General features: G+C 51.3%; 1 protein-coding gene across 2 annotated transcripts in view; it reads left to right on the top strand.

Annotated features, from left to right (window-relative positions):
* Positions 1-15,717, top strand: part of INTS1 (integrator complex subunit 1) — a 536,581-nt gene that overhangs the window by 436,958 nt on the left and 83,906 nt on the right. For both annotated transcript variants that reach the window (XM_086940596.1, XM_086940597.1), the window contains exons 40-42: positions 8,289-8,422; positions 10,923-11,115; positions 15,498-15,625. In XM_086940596.1, the coding sequence (XP_086796722.1) occupies positions 8,289-8,422; positions 10,923-11,115; positions 15,498-15,625 (455 nt within the window). The remainder of the gene's footprint in view (positions 1-8,288; positions 8,423-10,922; positions 11,116-15,497; positions 15,626-15,717) is intronic.

Raw genomic sequence — 15,717 nt, 5'->3', positions numbered from 1 at the left:
CATCTCCAAAGATGTAACTTAGCCTATACGTCTATTAGACTACATCTTACTGCAATAGCAGCATATCTGCAAAACAGACATCTATCTATCTCTATTCAGAGTGCCTGCCATTAAAGCCTTTATGGAAGGCCTTAAAAGAATAATTCCTCCCAGAGTACCACCTTCACCTAGGTGGAATTTAAACGTTAGACAAATGTGAACTACAATTTTTAACGTGGAAGGTTGCATTCCTAGTAGCTATTACTTCTCTGCGGAGAGTTAGTGAACTACAGGCACTAACCATTCAAGAACCCTTCTTGCAAATGCGTCACAATAAGGTAGTTCTGTGTACTAATCCAAAATTCTTGCCCAAAGTCATTTCTACCTTCCATCTCAATCAATCTGTGGAACTGCCCGTTTTCTTCTCGCAACCACAGACAGTACCAGAAAGAGCTCTTCACACATTGGATGTCAAAAGAGTATTGCTATACTACATAGAAGACACAACCCTTTCGTAAGACAAAACAACTTTTTGTGTCTTTCTCACCACCACACAAAGGTAATCCCATTTCAAAATCGGGGATAGCTAGATGGATTGTCAAATGCATACAGATGTGTTACCACAAAGCTAACGTATGTTATCTGTTCCTCCTAAAGCCCACTCTACAAGAAAAATAGGGGCTTCAATGGCATTTCTAGGGAACATTCCCCTAGATGACCTCTGCAGAGCAACTACATGGTCTACACCGCACACATTCACAAAACACTATTGAGTAGATGTGCAAACCACGCAACAAGCTAATGTGGGCCAGGCTGTTCTCAAAACATTATTCCAAACTACTGCAACAGATAGGGGTGGTCGCCGCTAAGAGTGGGTACTGCTATACAATTTATGCACAGTGTGTAATCTGCAGCTCATATGCCTCGAACGGAAAATGCTACTTACCAGTATGCATCTGTTCTTGGCATGTAGAGCTGCAGAGTTGCACACGCCCACCCGGCTACCCTTGTCTGTTCCAGTATTATCTTAATTAGATACAAATTACATGGGCATCCTTCCTTTTTCTTGCAAAGCTCCATCATTTCCCTAATGGCGAAAAACAATCTGGGGATGGAGCCGATGCCCATGCGCAATGTGGTCCAAGGGAGGAGTCGCCTATCTCGTGACTTTCAAAGAACTTTTCAGGAAAACAACAAACTGCAAACATCTGGGCTCAACACTAGGTGGCGATCTATGCACAGTGTGCAACTTTGCAGCTCTATATGCCAAGAACCAGATTGTTGGACAGGCCACATGAAGGGCTTGCTCCCTCCCCGCACGACCAGGCCCGAGCCCGGCTCCTCAGGTGTTACACGCAACCACTACCCGTTTCCCGTCTCCTATGGGACCCCTGCCCTTGAACATCTCCACCTCATGGGCCCGATCCCCTACCGGCCCCCTCGCCCGGCCTGGGCGCCATCTTGGACACAGCACCACGAGGCCGCGTGGCCTCCGATCGACCCTAACCCTGGGCCTGGCCAGGCCCCGACATCCCGGCACCACCATCCACCCAGGAGGTGAGCGGACTACTTGGCAGGTCAATGGGAGAGAGAGGTGTCGATGGCTCTCCCCCGCCAAGTGCCGATCGCCCCCAGCTCCCCCAGGCGCTGGCTCCACCCCCCTGCTGGGTGTCTGGACTCCCTCATCCCGGACCTCCCGACCTCCAAGTGCGAGGGTCCGGACATCAAAGGGCGCCAGACCTATAACTGGGGCAGCTCCAGAGCAGGAAGGCAGTTGTATCCTGGAGTCGAGAGACGCAGTGAAGAACTCATCCTTGACGGACTACTGGCGCTGCCGTAGCCCTGCCTTGCGAACCATCGTCCTGCCTGCTGGCGCTGCCGCAACCTTCTGAAACCTTCATCGTCGTCGGGACCTGCTGGCGTGGCCGCGGACCGTTTGTAACCTCCACCTCCATCGGAACCTGCTGGCTCCGCCGCGGCCCGATCATCTAGAACGCCGAGCTCGAGGATTGTGAGCTATTTCATCTACCACCATATCCACCAGATTGGTAACGAGACTGTCCCGCTACCCCCTTACCCAACCAAGAGACTAATCTAGAGGGGACCCCGGAGTCCAGACCTCCTTGTACCATTTCACCGTACTTAAAGAATTGCTTATAAAGTAACGTTGAACCTTATCCTTGTGTGGTGTACGTCTGTGGGGGGGAAGTTACTTGTCTGTACGATCGCTGGAGACGGCTCTCCCCGGAGACCTCTCCCTCTCTCCTCGGCCGACCCTCCCGGTCCGTCTAACATTGGTGGCCAGCGGCGCGATCCGAATCACTGCATAATCGTACAGAGAGTAGCTCACCCCACGACGAAATCACAATGACAACCAAAGAAAGCGGATCCACCGAGAAATTCCAGATAGAGAAATTGGAAGAATACAGCCATCGTGAGTTGAAACAATTCTGCATTGAACTAGGTATCGCTACCACCGGTCTAAGTACTAAAGACGATTTCAAGCACGCCATTGAGTCTTGGGCAGAAACCGGGGCCGTCAGACCCCCGGACCAAAATGTCGCAGCAGCAGAAAAAGACACCACGGCTCCCGAGGAGCGAAGAACGGGTCTCTCGCAAGACGAGATCCAAGAACGAGAAAGAACCCGACTACACGAACTAGAAATGGCCCGGCTCAAAATGGATGGCGAACTCAAGTTAGCCGAACAAAAACTGAACCTGGAACATCTGCGGCTCCGAGAAGAACGGGAAGAGAAACAGAGACAAAGAGAGCTCGAGGAGAAGAGGCTGGCGTATGAACATGAGCGCAAACTAGCTGAGATAGACTTACGCAAGCAGACCAAAGAATTAGGGGTGCCCGAGCAACCGCGCACCCCAGGGGCAACAGAAAAAAAGGTACACATCCCCAAGGATGTCGTCCGAGAATATTTTCGAGAGGACGACATACAGCAATGGTTCAAAGCCTACGAGATCGCTATGACCTCCCACCGGATCGATCGAAGCGACTGGGGAGCCGGTCTATGGGGGAGGTTCCTCAATGAGGGCCGCGATGCCCTGCTACAGCTCCCAGACCATCTGATGACCTCCTATGACCACATGAAAGCCCTCCTCACCCGCTATGGGCTCACACCCGAAATGTACCGCCAGAGGTTCCGAGACTGCACCCGGATCCCGGGTACGACTTGGGTGGAATACGTGAACTATTTCAGCCGGGCCTTCGAGGGTTGGATCAAGGGAAGCAACGTAACGACTTACGAACAACTCTTCAATCTCATGGTATGGGAGCATCTATCAAACAACTGCTTCATCGAGCTCAGGCAACACCTCCTAGACAGTAAACTGACTGATCCACGGCAGCTCGCCGCCGAGGCTGACCGGTGGGAAATCACCCGAGTGGGCCGAAATGGGTCCTATGAACAGAACCGGAACCACCACGGTCAGCACCGTCCCCGAGGAGGAGGAGGGGGCCAAGGACGAGGAAGAGACAACGCTCCGGCCGCCCCCGCTACCAGCACCCCACCCCCGGCCAACCGGGGCAACACCCCGGCGCGGCCGGGATACAGAGCCAATGTCACGTGTCACCGATGCCAGCGAGTCGGCCACTACGCAAACGACCCGAATTGTCCACAGAACCAGACTCCGAGACCCCGCCAGATGGCTGCCGTCGCCCTGGGGGAAGAGCAAATCTCCGAAGAACATGAAGAATGTGAGCAAGAACACCAAGAATGGGAACCAGCCGCCATGGTTCTAGCATGCCTAGGGGGAAGAGACATGGTCCCGCGGGTCCCCCTACCCGCCAACACCCGGAAGTACAGTCAATGGGTGAACATTAATGGACGCCGGGCTGAAGCCCTACGTGACACCGGGGCCAGTGTAACCGCCGTCCGCTGTCACCTGGTGACCCCAGAACAGATCCTGCCGAACATTCTCTGCCCTGTCCGTTCAGCCGACAATTCGGAGAGTCTATGTCGGATGGCCTGCGTCCCCTTCGAGTGGGGAGGAGTCTCCGGCATGTTGAAAGTGACGGTCCGAGATGACGCCCCCGTAGACTGTCTCCTGGGGAATGACCTTGAGAGTTCCCCGTGGGCCGCCGTAGAAAGGAGAGAGCACCTGGGGATGTTGGGCATCCCGGACTGGGCGTGCGTAACCACCCGGTCCATGGCCGCCCGTGCCATCCCCCGACCCGAAGAACCTGAATGGCCGGCACCTCCTCCCCCGGTCGCTCCAGTAGAAGACACCGACCGGGCCGTCCCCCCAGAACAAACTCCCGAAGGCCTCGTTCAGCCTCAGGACCTTCCCGGCCTGGACCAGTGGCGTCAAGAAGGGGGGCCCACCCAGGAACAGTTTCGCCAAGAACAGAAGACCTGTCCCTCCCTCGAGGGACTCCGCCAACAAGCCCTCGCTCAGAGCTCAGGGGATACTTCCGGAACCCATTGGGTCTATTGGGACAATGACCTGTTGTATAGCGAACAGAGAATCGCGGAGTTAGGGGCTAGTCGAGTGCTAGTGGTGCCCCTCCGCTTTAGAGACTTCTTGCTAAACCTGGCCCACGATGTCCCCCTGGCTGGCCACCTGGGTCAGGATAAAACCTACAGTCGCCTGGTCACCCACTTTTTCTGGCCCAAGATGAGGAACGATGTACTCCAGCACTGCCGATCTTGCCCCACGTGCCAAGCCAGTGGAAAAAGCGGCCACAAGCTGAAAGCCCCCCTGCAACCCTTTCCAGTAGTCACCACCCCGTTCGAGAGGGTGGGGATAGACATTGTGGGGCCCCTAGACCCCCGTACAGCACAAGGACATCGGTTCATCCTGGTACTGGTGGACCACGCCACCCGCTACCCTGAGGCTGTTCCCCTGCGAACTGTGACAGCCCCTGTAGTCGGTCGGGCCCTGATGGGGATCTTCTCCCGTGTGGGCTTCCCCCGGGAAGTCGTCAGCGACCGAGGCACAAACTTTATTTCAAAATACATGAAGTCCCTCTGGCAACAGTGTGGGGTCACCTACCGATTCACGACCCCCTATCACCCTCAAGGAAACGGACTCGTTGAGCGGTTCAACCGCACGCTCAAAGGGATGATTGGGGGGTTGGAAGAGCCCCTCCGTCGCCAGTGGGATGTGCTACTGCCGTGCCTCCTCTTTGCCTACCGAGAAGTTCCCCAGAAGTCCCTCGGCTTCAGCCCGTTTGAACTCTTGTATGGACACCCGGTACGAGGGCCGCTCAGCCTAGTCAAAGAAGGCTGGGAAATGCCCCCACTAAAGAACCCTCCAGATGTCTTCAAGTACCTCCTAACCCTCCGCAACCAGACCCGACGATTCAGAGAGATGGCGAAAGCAAACTTGGAGGCCAGTCAGGAGGACATGAAAAGGTGGTACGATCAAAATGCCTCCTCCATCGAATTTGAACCCGGCCAACAAGTGTGGGTAATGTCCCCCACCGAGCCATGCGCCCTGCAGGACAAGTGGACGGGGCCCTTCAAAGTAATTGAGCGCAAGAGCCCTGTCACCTATCTCATTGATATGGAATCTTCACGGAACCCTCTCCGGGTCCTCCACGCTAATAGGCTGAAACCCCATTTTGTGCGTTCAGAACTCAGCCTCCTGATGGCAACAGACAATGGAGCCGAGGAGGACTCCGAACCCCTCCCTGACCTCCTACGAACTCGGGAGAAGGACGGCTCCGTGGACGGGGTCCGACTCTCAGAGGCCCTCACCCTGGAACAGCGCCAAGGATGCCGAGACCTCCTGCTACAGTTCGCCACCCTGTTCTCCCTCACCCCAGGGGTCACCCCCTGGTGCGTACACGACGTGGACACTGGGGACAGTCCCCCTATCCGCCACCGGGCCTACCGCGTACCAGATCGGGTACGGGCCTGCATCCAAGAGGAGGTGGCCAGGATGCTCACGCTCGGGGTCATCGAGCCCTCCGACAGCCCCTGGGCCAGCCCCGTAGTACTGGTCCCCAAAGCGGCCGCCCCCGGCGCCACGCCGGAACTCCGGTTCTGCGTCGACTACCGGGGCTTGAATGCGGTCACCAGAACAGACGCACATCCCATCCCCTGGGCAGATGAACTAATCGACCGCATGGGAGCTGCCCGCTACCTCAGTATCTTCGACCTGACAGCGGGCTACTGGCAGATCGGTCTCACACCCCGGGCCCAAGAACGATCTGCATTCTCCACCCCTGATGGCCACTACCATTTCAAGGTCATGCCATTCGGCATGAAGAATGCCCCAGCAACGTTTCAGCGGCTAGTTAACCAGGTCCTGGCGGGGCTTGAAGAATTCAGCGCCGCCTACCTGGACGATATCGCTGTGTACAGCCACCACTGGTCCGACCACCTCCACCACCTCCGAGAGGTGCTACAGGCCCTCCAACGAGCTGGCCTCACGATCAAGGCCAGCAAATGCCAAATTGGCCAGGGGTCCGTGACCTATCTCGGGCACCAGGTGGGAAGCGGCCTGGTGGCCCCTCTGCAACTCAAGATCGCGGCCATTCAGTCTTGGCAGCCCCCCATCACCCAGACCGAGGTCCGTGCCTTTTTGGGACTCACAGGCTACTACCGGCGGTTCGTGCGAGACTATGGCAGCATTGTGGGGCCCCTCACGGAACTCACATCCAAAAACCAACCAAAGAAGGTCAACTGGACCCCAGACTGTCAAGCGGCCTTCGAGAAGCTGAAGGCCGCCATGTGCTCCGCCCCTGTGCTCCAGGCCCCCGACTACAGTCGGGAATTTATCGTCCAGACGGATGCCTCCGACCATGGCATTGGGGCAGTCCTTTCCCAGTTGAACACCGAAGGACTTGACCAGCCAGTGGCTTTCATCAGCAGGCGACTCCTGGCCCGAGAGCAACGCTGGAGCACCATTGAGAGGGAGGCCTTCGCAGTGGTGTGGGCCCTCAAAAAGCTCCGGCCCTATCTCTTCGGTACCCACTTCCGGGTACAGACCGATCACCGGCCCCTGCAGTGGCTAATGCAGATGCGGGGGGAAAACCCGAAACTACTACGTTGGTCCATCTCCCTGCAGGGGATGGACTTCACTGTGGAACATCGGCCTGGGCAAGACCACGCCAACGCAGATGGCCTGTCACGCTTTTTCCGCCTCGACGAGGAGAGTCCCCAAGAGGATGGGTGACTCTCCCCGCCTTCAGCTGGGGGGGACGCATGTTGGACAGGCCACATGAAGGGCTTGCTCCCTCCCCGCACGACCAGGCCCGAGCCCGGCTCCTCAGGTGTTACACGCAACCACTACCCGTTTCCCGTCTCCTATGGGACCCCTGCCCCTGAACATCTCCACCTCATGGGCCCGATCCCCTACCGGCCCCCTCGCCCGGCCTGGGCGCCATCTTGGACACAGCACCACGAGGCCGCGTGGCCTCCGATCGACCCTAACCCTGGGCCTGGCCAGGCCCCGACATCCCGGCACCACCATCCACCCAGGAGGTGAGCGGACTACTTGGCAGGTCAATGGGAGAGAGAGGTGTCGATGGCTCTCCCCCGCCAAGTGCCGATCGCCCCCAGCTCCCCCAGGCGCTGGCTCCACCCCCCTGCTGGGTGTCTGGACTCCCTCATCCCGGACCTCCCGACCTCCAAGTGCGAGGGTCCGTACATCAAAGGGCGCCAGACCTATAACTGGGGCAGCTCCAGAGCAGGAAGGCAGTTGTATCCTGGAGTCGAGAGACGCAGTGAAGAACTCATCCTTGACGGACTACTGGCGCTGCCGTAGCCCTGCCTTGCGAACCATCGTCCTGCCTGCTGGCGCTGCCGCAACCTTCTGAAACCTTCATCGTCGTCGGGACCTGCTGGCGTGGCCGCGGACCGTTTGTAACCTCCACCTCCATCGGGACCTGCTGGCTCCGCCGCGGCCCGATCATCTAGAACGCCGAGCTCGAGGATTGTGAGCTATTTCATCTACCACCATATCCACCAGATTGGTAACGAGACTGTCCCGCTACCCCCTTACCCAACCAAGAGACTAATCTAGAGGGGACCCTGGAGTCCAGACCTCCTTGTACCATTTCACCGTACTTAAAGAATTGCTTATAAAGTAACGTTGAACCTTATCCTTGTGTGGTGTACGTCTGTGGGGGGGAAGTTACTTGTCTGTACGATCGCTGGAGACGGCTCTCCCCGGAGACCTCTCCCTCTCTCCTCGGCCGACCCTCCCGGTCCGTCTAACACAGATGCATACTGGTAAGTAGCATTTTCCTAATTTTGCAAGAAACACTGTGGGCATGAAGGCAGAGTTATTATAATTCATTTATTTACTTTCTACTACTTAATTTGTGTTTCCTTTTATTCCACTTGTAGCTGGATGCTCTTGTTCACAGATTTATAACCCTCCTGGCTGACACTACTGACTCAAAAGTAGCTGAAAATCGTATGTCAGATGCTAACATGGCATGCAGGAAGCTTGCTGTGGCTCACCCTATCCTTCTGCTGAGGTAGGTAGTTTTCCTGCTTCTGTACTTCACCCAGCAATATTTAGCCTTCTCTGGTACCACAATACAGCTTTATTTTGTGTGAGACAGAACTTCTGGCTTTGAAGATTGGCAAAATGAGTGACTTTGTTTCTGTAAAATACACAAGTTTCTGTAACTTCTCAGTTGTCTTCCTACTCGATTTTGGAACCCTTTATGCTGTAAATATAGCTACAACAAGGGGTGGTGAGGGACAGAGTCTCTGAATTAAACAGAATACTCTCACCCAGTCAAGAGATCAGGGCTAGATCCAACACCGTTTTTTAGCTCACTGCACCATCCCAGTTTCAGAACCTGGCTGTATGCAAATTAGTCTGTTCCTGTCCCAGTGCATGATGGGAACAGGGCAAACCAAACTACAAAAGCCAATTCTTACACTGGGAAGGAAACAAGCTACCGGGGACCGGTTTCTGGCATTTCAGCCTCTTCGGCCCGGCTTGCTTGAATCCTGATGGTGCAATGAGCAAGGGACTCACATCTGAGTATACCCTTCCACGCTTAGGGTGGACAAAAATATTTACAACAAGGGGTGGTGAGGGACAGAGTCTCTGAATTAAACAGAATACTCTCACCCAGTCAAGAGATCAGGGCTAGATCCAACACCGTTTTTTAGCTCACTGCACCATCCCAGTTTCAGAACCTGGCTGTATGCAAATTAGTCTGTTCCTGTCCCAGTGCATGATGGGAACAGGGCAAACCAAACTACAAAAGCCAATTCTTACACTGGGAAGGAAACAAGCTACCGGGGACCGGTTTCTGGCATTTCAGCCTCTTCGGCCCGGCTTGCTTGAATCCTGATGGTGCAATGAGGCAAATAACGGTGATGGATCAAGCCCTGATCTTTGGACTGGGTAAGAGTGGTCTGTTTAACTCAGACACTCTGTTCATCACCACCCCCTTTTGTAAATCGTTTTTGGCCACTATAGGTGTGGCAGGGTATACTCAGACATGAGTCCCTTTCTCACTGCTCCATCAGGATTCAAGCAAGCCGGGCCGAAGAAGGCTGAAATGCCAGAAACCGGTCCCCGGTAGCTTGTCTCCTTTCTGGTGAAGAATTGGCTTGGTAGTTTAGTCTGCCCTGTTCCCATGATGCACTGGGCCAGGGACAGACTGATTTGCATATAGCCAGGTTCTGAGCTGGGATGGGGCAGTGAGATAAATAACGGTGATGGATCAAGCCCTGATCTTTGGACTGGGTAAGAGTGGTCTGTTTAACTCAGACACTCTGTTCATCACCACCCCCTTTTGTAAATCGTTTTTGGCCACTATAGGTGTGGCAGGGTATACTCAGACATGAGTCCCTTTCTCACTGCTCCATCAGGATTCAAGCAAGCCGGGCCGAAGAAGGCTGAAATGCCAGAAACCGGTCCCCGGTAGCTTGTCTCCTTTCTGGTGAAGAATTGGCTTGGTAGTTTAGTCTGCCCTGTTCCCATGATGCACTGGGCCAGGGACAGACTGATTTGCATATAGCCAGGTTCTGAGCTGGGATGGGGCAGTGAGATAAATAACGGTGATGGATCAAGCCCTGATCTTTGGACTGGGTAAGAGTGGTCTGTTTAACTCAGACACTCTGTTCATCACCACCCCCTTTTGTAAATCGTTTTTGGCCACTATAGGTGTGGCAGGGTATACTCAGACATGAGTCCCTTTCTCACTGCTCCATCAGGATTCAAGCAAGCCGGGCCGAAGAAGGCTGAAATGCCAGAAACCGGTCCCCGGTAGCTTGTCTTCTTTCTGGTGAAGAATTGGCTTGGTAGTTTAGTCTGCCCTGTTCCCATGATGCACTGGGCCAGGGACAGACTGATTTGCATATAGCCAGGTTCTGAGCTGGGATGGGGCAGTGAGATAAATAACGGTGATGGATAAAGCCCTGATCTTTGGACTGGGTAAGAGTGGTCTGTTTAACTCAGACACTCTGTTCATCACCACCCCCTTTTGTAAATCGTTTTTGGCCACTATAGGTGTGGCAGGGTATACTCAGACATGAGTCCCTTTCTCACTGCTCCATCAGGATTCAAGCAAGCCGGGCCGAAGAAGGCTGAAATGCCAGAAACCGGTCCCCGGTAGCTTGTCTCCTTTCTGGTGAAGAATTGGCTTGGTAGTTTAGTCTGCCCTGTTCCCATGATGCACTGGGCCAGGGACAGACTGATTTGCATATAGCCAGGTTCTGAGCTGGGATGGGGCAGTGAGATAAATAACGGTGATGGATCAAGCCCTGATCTTTGGACTGGGTAAGAGTGGTCTGTTTAACTCAGACACTCTGTTCATCACCACCCCCTTTTGTAAATCGTAAATATAGCTACAGCACATCTGTTGGCCACAGAAGCATATTGTTGATGTGATAGCCATGCAAAGTTTTTCTTGCACAGTCTTGTACAAAATGCTTGCTGTTACTTTGCTCTTCTCCACCTAAAATAGTTTTGTGTTTGGTGTATCAAAGTGTAAATATAATGCTTCTGTGCAGGCACCTACCAATGATCGCTGCCCTGTTACATGGAAGAGTACACCTCAATTTTCCGGATTTCCGACAGCAGAACCATCTAACCTTCTTTACCCATGTTCTGGGTATCCTAGAACTATTACAGCCACAGGTATTCAACGCTGAACACCAGCAACCTCTGTGGGATTGTCTCCTCTCCATCATCGGCATTCTACAGGTAAGGAGCCTTCAACTTTGCTTGTCGATAGACATCACATTTTTGTTTAGGAAGGGATTACTTACCCAGTTCTAGTAATATTTTCGCTGTGACTGTTTTTAGCTTGAGCTTTTAGCTAGAACACTACATTTTAATGCCATAAATTGGAATTTCTTGTAACATGAATCTATATGAAGGTGCAAGGCGCAGTAGTCCTCACTTCTCCCTAGGCCCGGGTTGAGAGCCGGCCATGAGAGGTCAGACTCTGACCTTCAGTATCAACTGCAGCCAGTTGAGTGTATAGCCCACAACTGATTACCCACCTGTACCTGATGAGGCAGCCTAAGCACTCACCGGAGGTTTAGCTACAAGAGACCATGGTTAGTTTTTGCAGCAATGGGTATGTTTTAGTCTAGGTTCCAGTGTTCCCTTCCACCACAGCTTGGAGTAGTGCATGTACAACCACAACTCCTGTTAAGCTCCTTTCAAATTGCCCCATCTATATTTCAGGGTGACTGTACAACACAGGTGCACCACCAACTACGAGTTACACTGGCTTTAAAGGGGCAGACTCCAATAAAGTAAGACTACTGAGCAAGGTGTTATACCGCTGAAACCAGGAGATATGGCCTCCTCTAAGCTCTTCTCCACCAAGACATGAAGGGTTCCTGATGGCTGTATTCCCTGTAGGCAAATAGGAGACCAGATCTAAAACGTATTTCAGCTGTGCTCCTTCCCACTCATCTCCACCCCAAGAGGGATGGAGAATGCTTGTTAAGGCCACAGGTAGACCATATACTAGAATATTTTAAGAAGGATATGGCAAGGCCATGGATGCTGTCCAGACCACTAGCCAGAGAGGAGTCTTTCGAAGGCAGCAATACTGTGTGATTTCGAAGGCCTCCTCCCCAGACTCAAGATTTTACCATCCGCAGCAGCAAGGTTACCACCCCAACACTCCTAAACGTTACACAAAAGGCAGGTAAAGGTCAACAACAATAGAGAGAGGCAAGGAAGGCTCTGGTAAGGGGGCCACTATCACCACTAAACACTGACTCCCTACAACTCCCACACAACACATTTTGGGGAAACTCTAGAATTTCCTCCTGCACTGGCAGTACATCAGTTCAGACATATGAGTTCCTACTGTGGTCTAATTAGATTACTCTCTTGAGCTTCATTCATACTCTTCCAGAATACCGCCTCACTGGGGATCACATAACCCTTCTAGAGGAGGAGGTATGAGCCCTCCTACATTAAGGAGCCATTCAACCCATTCCCTTACAACACTGAGGGCAGGTTATTTACTCCCTTTACTTTCTTATCCCCAAGAAGGTCGGTTACTCTGATCAATCCTCAATCTCAGGACTGTCAACCAATATATCTTGCCAGAGAATTTCCACATGGTGAGCCTGCAGGGCATCATACCACTTCTGCATCAAGGCGATTTTATGACAGCATTGGATTTAAAGAATGCATATTTCCATATCTCATCCATCCAGCCCACCAATGCTACCTGCACTTCGTCGTAAGTGGCCATCATTATCAATTCAAAGTCTTGCCTTTCAGAGTAAATACCAGCCCAATGGTCATCATTAAATGCCTTGTGGTAGTCGCAGAACATCTAAGATGAGGGGGTACTCTTGTATTCCCTTACTTAGACGATTGGCTGATCAACAGCTCAAGCAAGCTTCTGTGTCTCGCACAAATATAAACCGCTATACCTCTCGTAGACACCTTTTCACATCACCGATTCACACTTTGTCCCTCTCAAAATGCAACCCTTCCTAGGGTCAATCATAAATTCAGGAATTGACAGGACCAACTTTAGACTTGAAGAGCTCTGTTTATGCATGGAGTGTACCAGAGAGTACTGGTGTTGCTGGTGCTAAGAAAGGGAAGCTCAGTAGAAAGGAACCCTGTCACAACAGATCATCCTGTGCATAAAAAAACACTGCACCCAGGCCAATAGGGAGCCAAGGGACTTAGTTTGCTGTGTCCTGGTACTAGACATCTACCAGGCTGCTCAGAGAAAGTCTGTATACTTTCACAAAGCACTATTCTCTCAACAATTAAGTCTGCAGTGAAGATGGTTTTACCTGTTCAATACTGCAAGACTCGTTGTGAGATCACTCCTCAGACATTCCACTTTTTGGCAGGTTCTGCATGGGTATCTATTCATAAGTTGAGGAATCTGTGAATAGAAGTATCCATCAGAAGGACAAGTTACTTCACTCTCTAATTCTCGTTTTAGTGGATATTAACCGAAGAGTCCTCACTGCCCTCACTCCTCCCCTTTCTGTGCAGTGAACCCCTGTGATATAAAAAGGATGGCACACAGCTATCGCCAGTTTGTCACAGTTGATCTGCTTCTGGCAGCGTGGAAGAATTCAAGAAGAACTGACGTCAGCGCACAAGGGCAGCACCTGTATGGGGCTCCACACGGTCACTTCCAGAGGTGTTGCTAGGCCGCCACAGAATCCAATTATGCCATCTTTCCCCATACCTGAGCAATTGGTTGAATATTTCTGGATCCATTCTGGGGCCTAGGGAAATTGAAAAGTTGAGGAGTCTGTGGTTAGATAAAGTATCTGCCAAAAAGACTGTTACTAAACTTAATAAACATGCTCTACTATCTGCCATACTGCCACAGAATTGGGTTTGGAAATGTGGGGCAGAGTCACTAGTGAAGTGGGGTGAAAAGGAGCGTGGATACAAAATGCGCAGCTCTGGATGGGAAGTAGATATGAGTATCTAACAACATTGGCAGCCTTTAACACCTTGGCTGCTGTGACTTTTCCCCTCCCATGCTTGATCCTTTGTTTTCCCATTATTCATGACGAGCTCAGCTCGTCATCAGCACAGCTCAACTGTGCCTCATGACGAGCTGAGCTCGTCATGAGCATCGAAAGGGTTAAGAACTTTGGGTCTACAGGCATATCTACATTGGGAATGCCCAGGGAAAGAAGGGGATCACAACCTCTGAGCAGCTACAAACCATGTCTATACTAGAGAAATATTTGGCTTCCAAATAAATGCAGCCTAAACATGCACTGTGCCAATGTATACCAAGCAATGTATGTATACCAGAAGAGACATCTTTGGAAAGTAGATTATTTGAAATTTACATGGTGAAGATGGCAATCTCCTCAATGTAAAGAACATTGATGATACACATAGCCTCGTAGCTACATTGAGAACTCATTGGTAGACAGACCTAGGTGAAATAGAAGACATGATATGGGATGAAGTGTTCACACACCCCAGGGATTTGTCAATGAGAATAGGATTCAGATTGCTCCAAGAAAAGGTGTTGCATAGGATATATTTAGGGTTTTTGTTTTCCAGTTAAAACCAATTATAACAGATAAAACATAAGCACGGGGAATATTTGCTTGTCAGTAGAAACCAAAAAACACTGGCTTTTGCTGCACTTTTCCTGCTTTGTCCCCTCTGGTGTCAAAGCAGTAAAAGTGCAGCCTCCAAGTCCGCAACTGAACTCTGAGAAGAATCTCAGTGAAGGGCATCACCATGATGTCATCCTTCACTGAGAGCAGGTTGGAGCATCGGTTTCTAGTGCTCATCTGGCAACAAAGATCACTGTGCACACAAATACCTGAGATAATACATGTCTTCCAAAAAGCACCTCACATAGTACTCCGTGCTTTGTTTTTAATTTTTATGGTCTGAAAAGCATAACAAAGGAACAACACAGCGCCTTGCATAAAGATTAGGGGACATTTCAAGAACATGCATGAACTTAGAAGGCATCCATTTACTGGCTTTGCTCCCTACATCATTAACATTAACCCTGAAAATCTACGAATTAGAATCTGATCTGCACACAGTGCAGCTCAAACACATGAAGAGGCAAACATTTCTCTGTGTTTTCCAGAATGTGATCGAGACAGTTCAAGTTTAACAAAAAACAGGTGCATGAACCTGTTGCGAGTCTGCAGACTGATGTACAACATGTTCATGATACTGTCCCATGATGACCAAGTTCAACATTCATTGCTTGTGTCCCCATACCGAAGTGAAGTTTGGAGCTATGGTGTTGAAACGAGGCTTGACACGTGCCAGCATTACCCCTGCAAGCACTGTGAGAGCATTTAATGACACATTGAGCTGTGTTCCCATTTATTGTTGTAAATGAAAGTTATCTGCTGTACATAATTGGAGATGTACTAAGTGCGCTTTTAGACCCCATAGTTGTTGTTGAGTGTGACAGCACCGAGATGCATCATTTGTTTTGTGGCTGGTGTATTTATTACTTGAATTAAATTCAATGAAATATAGTGTAAAAATGGTGAGCAGCATGTTCGCATCCCGCACTTTTCAGTGATGGGGGTCACCAATGTCTGACATTATTGTAATGCACTACTTCTGTTTTCTGCTCTTAGTCGCACAAAAAATCATCCCGTTTCCTGACATTTTTCATCAACAAGTTTGTGCAGTTTATTCACAAGTACATCACATGCGATGCACAAGCAGCTGTAGCTTTCCTGCAAAAGCACTCGGACCCTCTGCAGTAAGTGGCTTTCATCGCACCTGAGTTTTTACTTATTGTGCTTGTGATAACTGATTGCCATTTATTTATGCTTGCTCCCGGCTAAGTGTGCA

Source organism: Lissotriton vulgaris, chromosome 10 (assembly GCF_964263255.1).
Source record: "Lissotriton vulgaris chromosome 10, aLisVul1.2, whole genome shotgun sequence".
Classification (NCBI taxonomy): domain Eukaryota; kingdom Metazoa; phylum Chordata; class Amphibia; order Caudata; family Salamandridae; genus Lissotriton; species Lissotriton vulgaris.
Note: the sequence above shows the minus strand (reverse complement) of the source record. Positions and strands in the feature narration are given on the sequence as shown.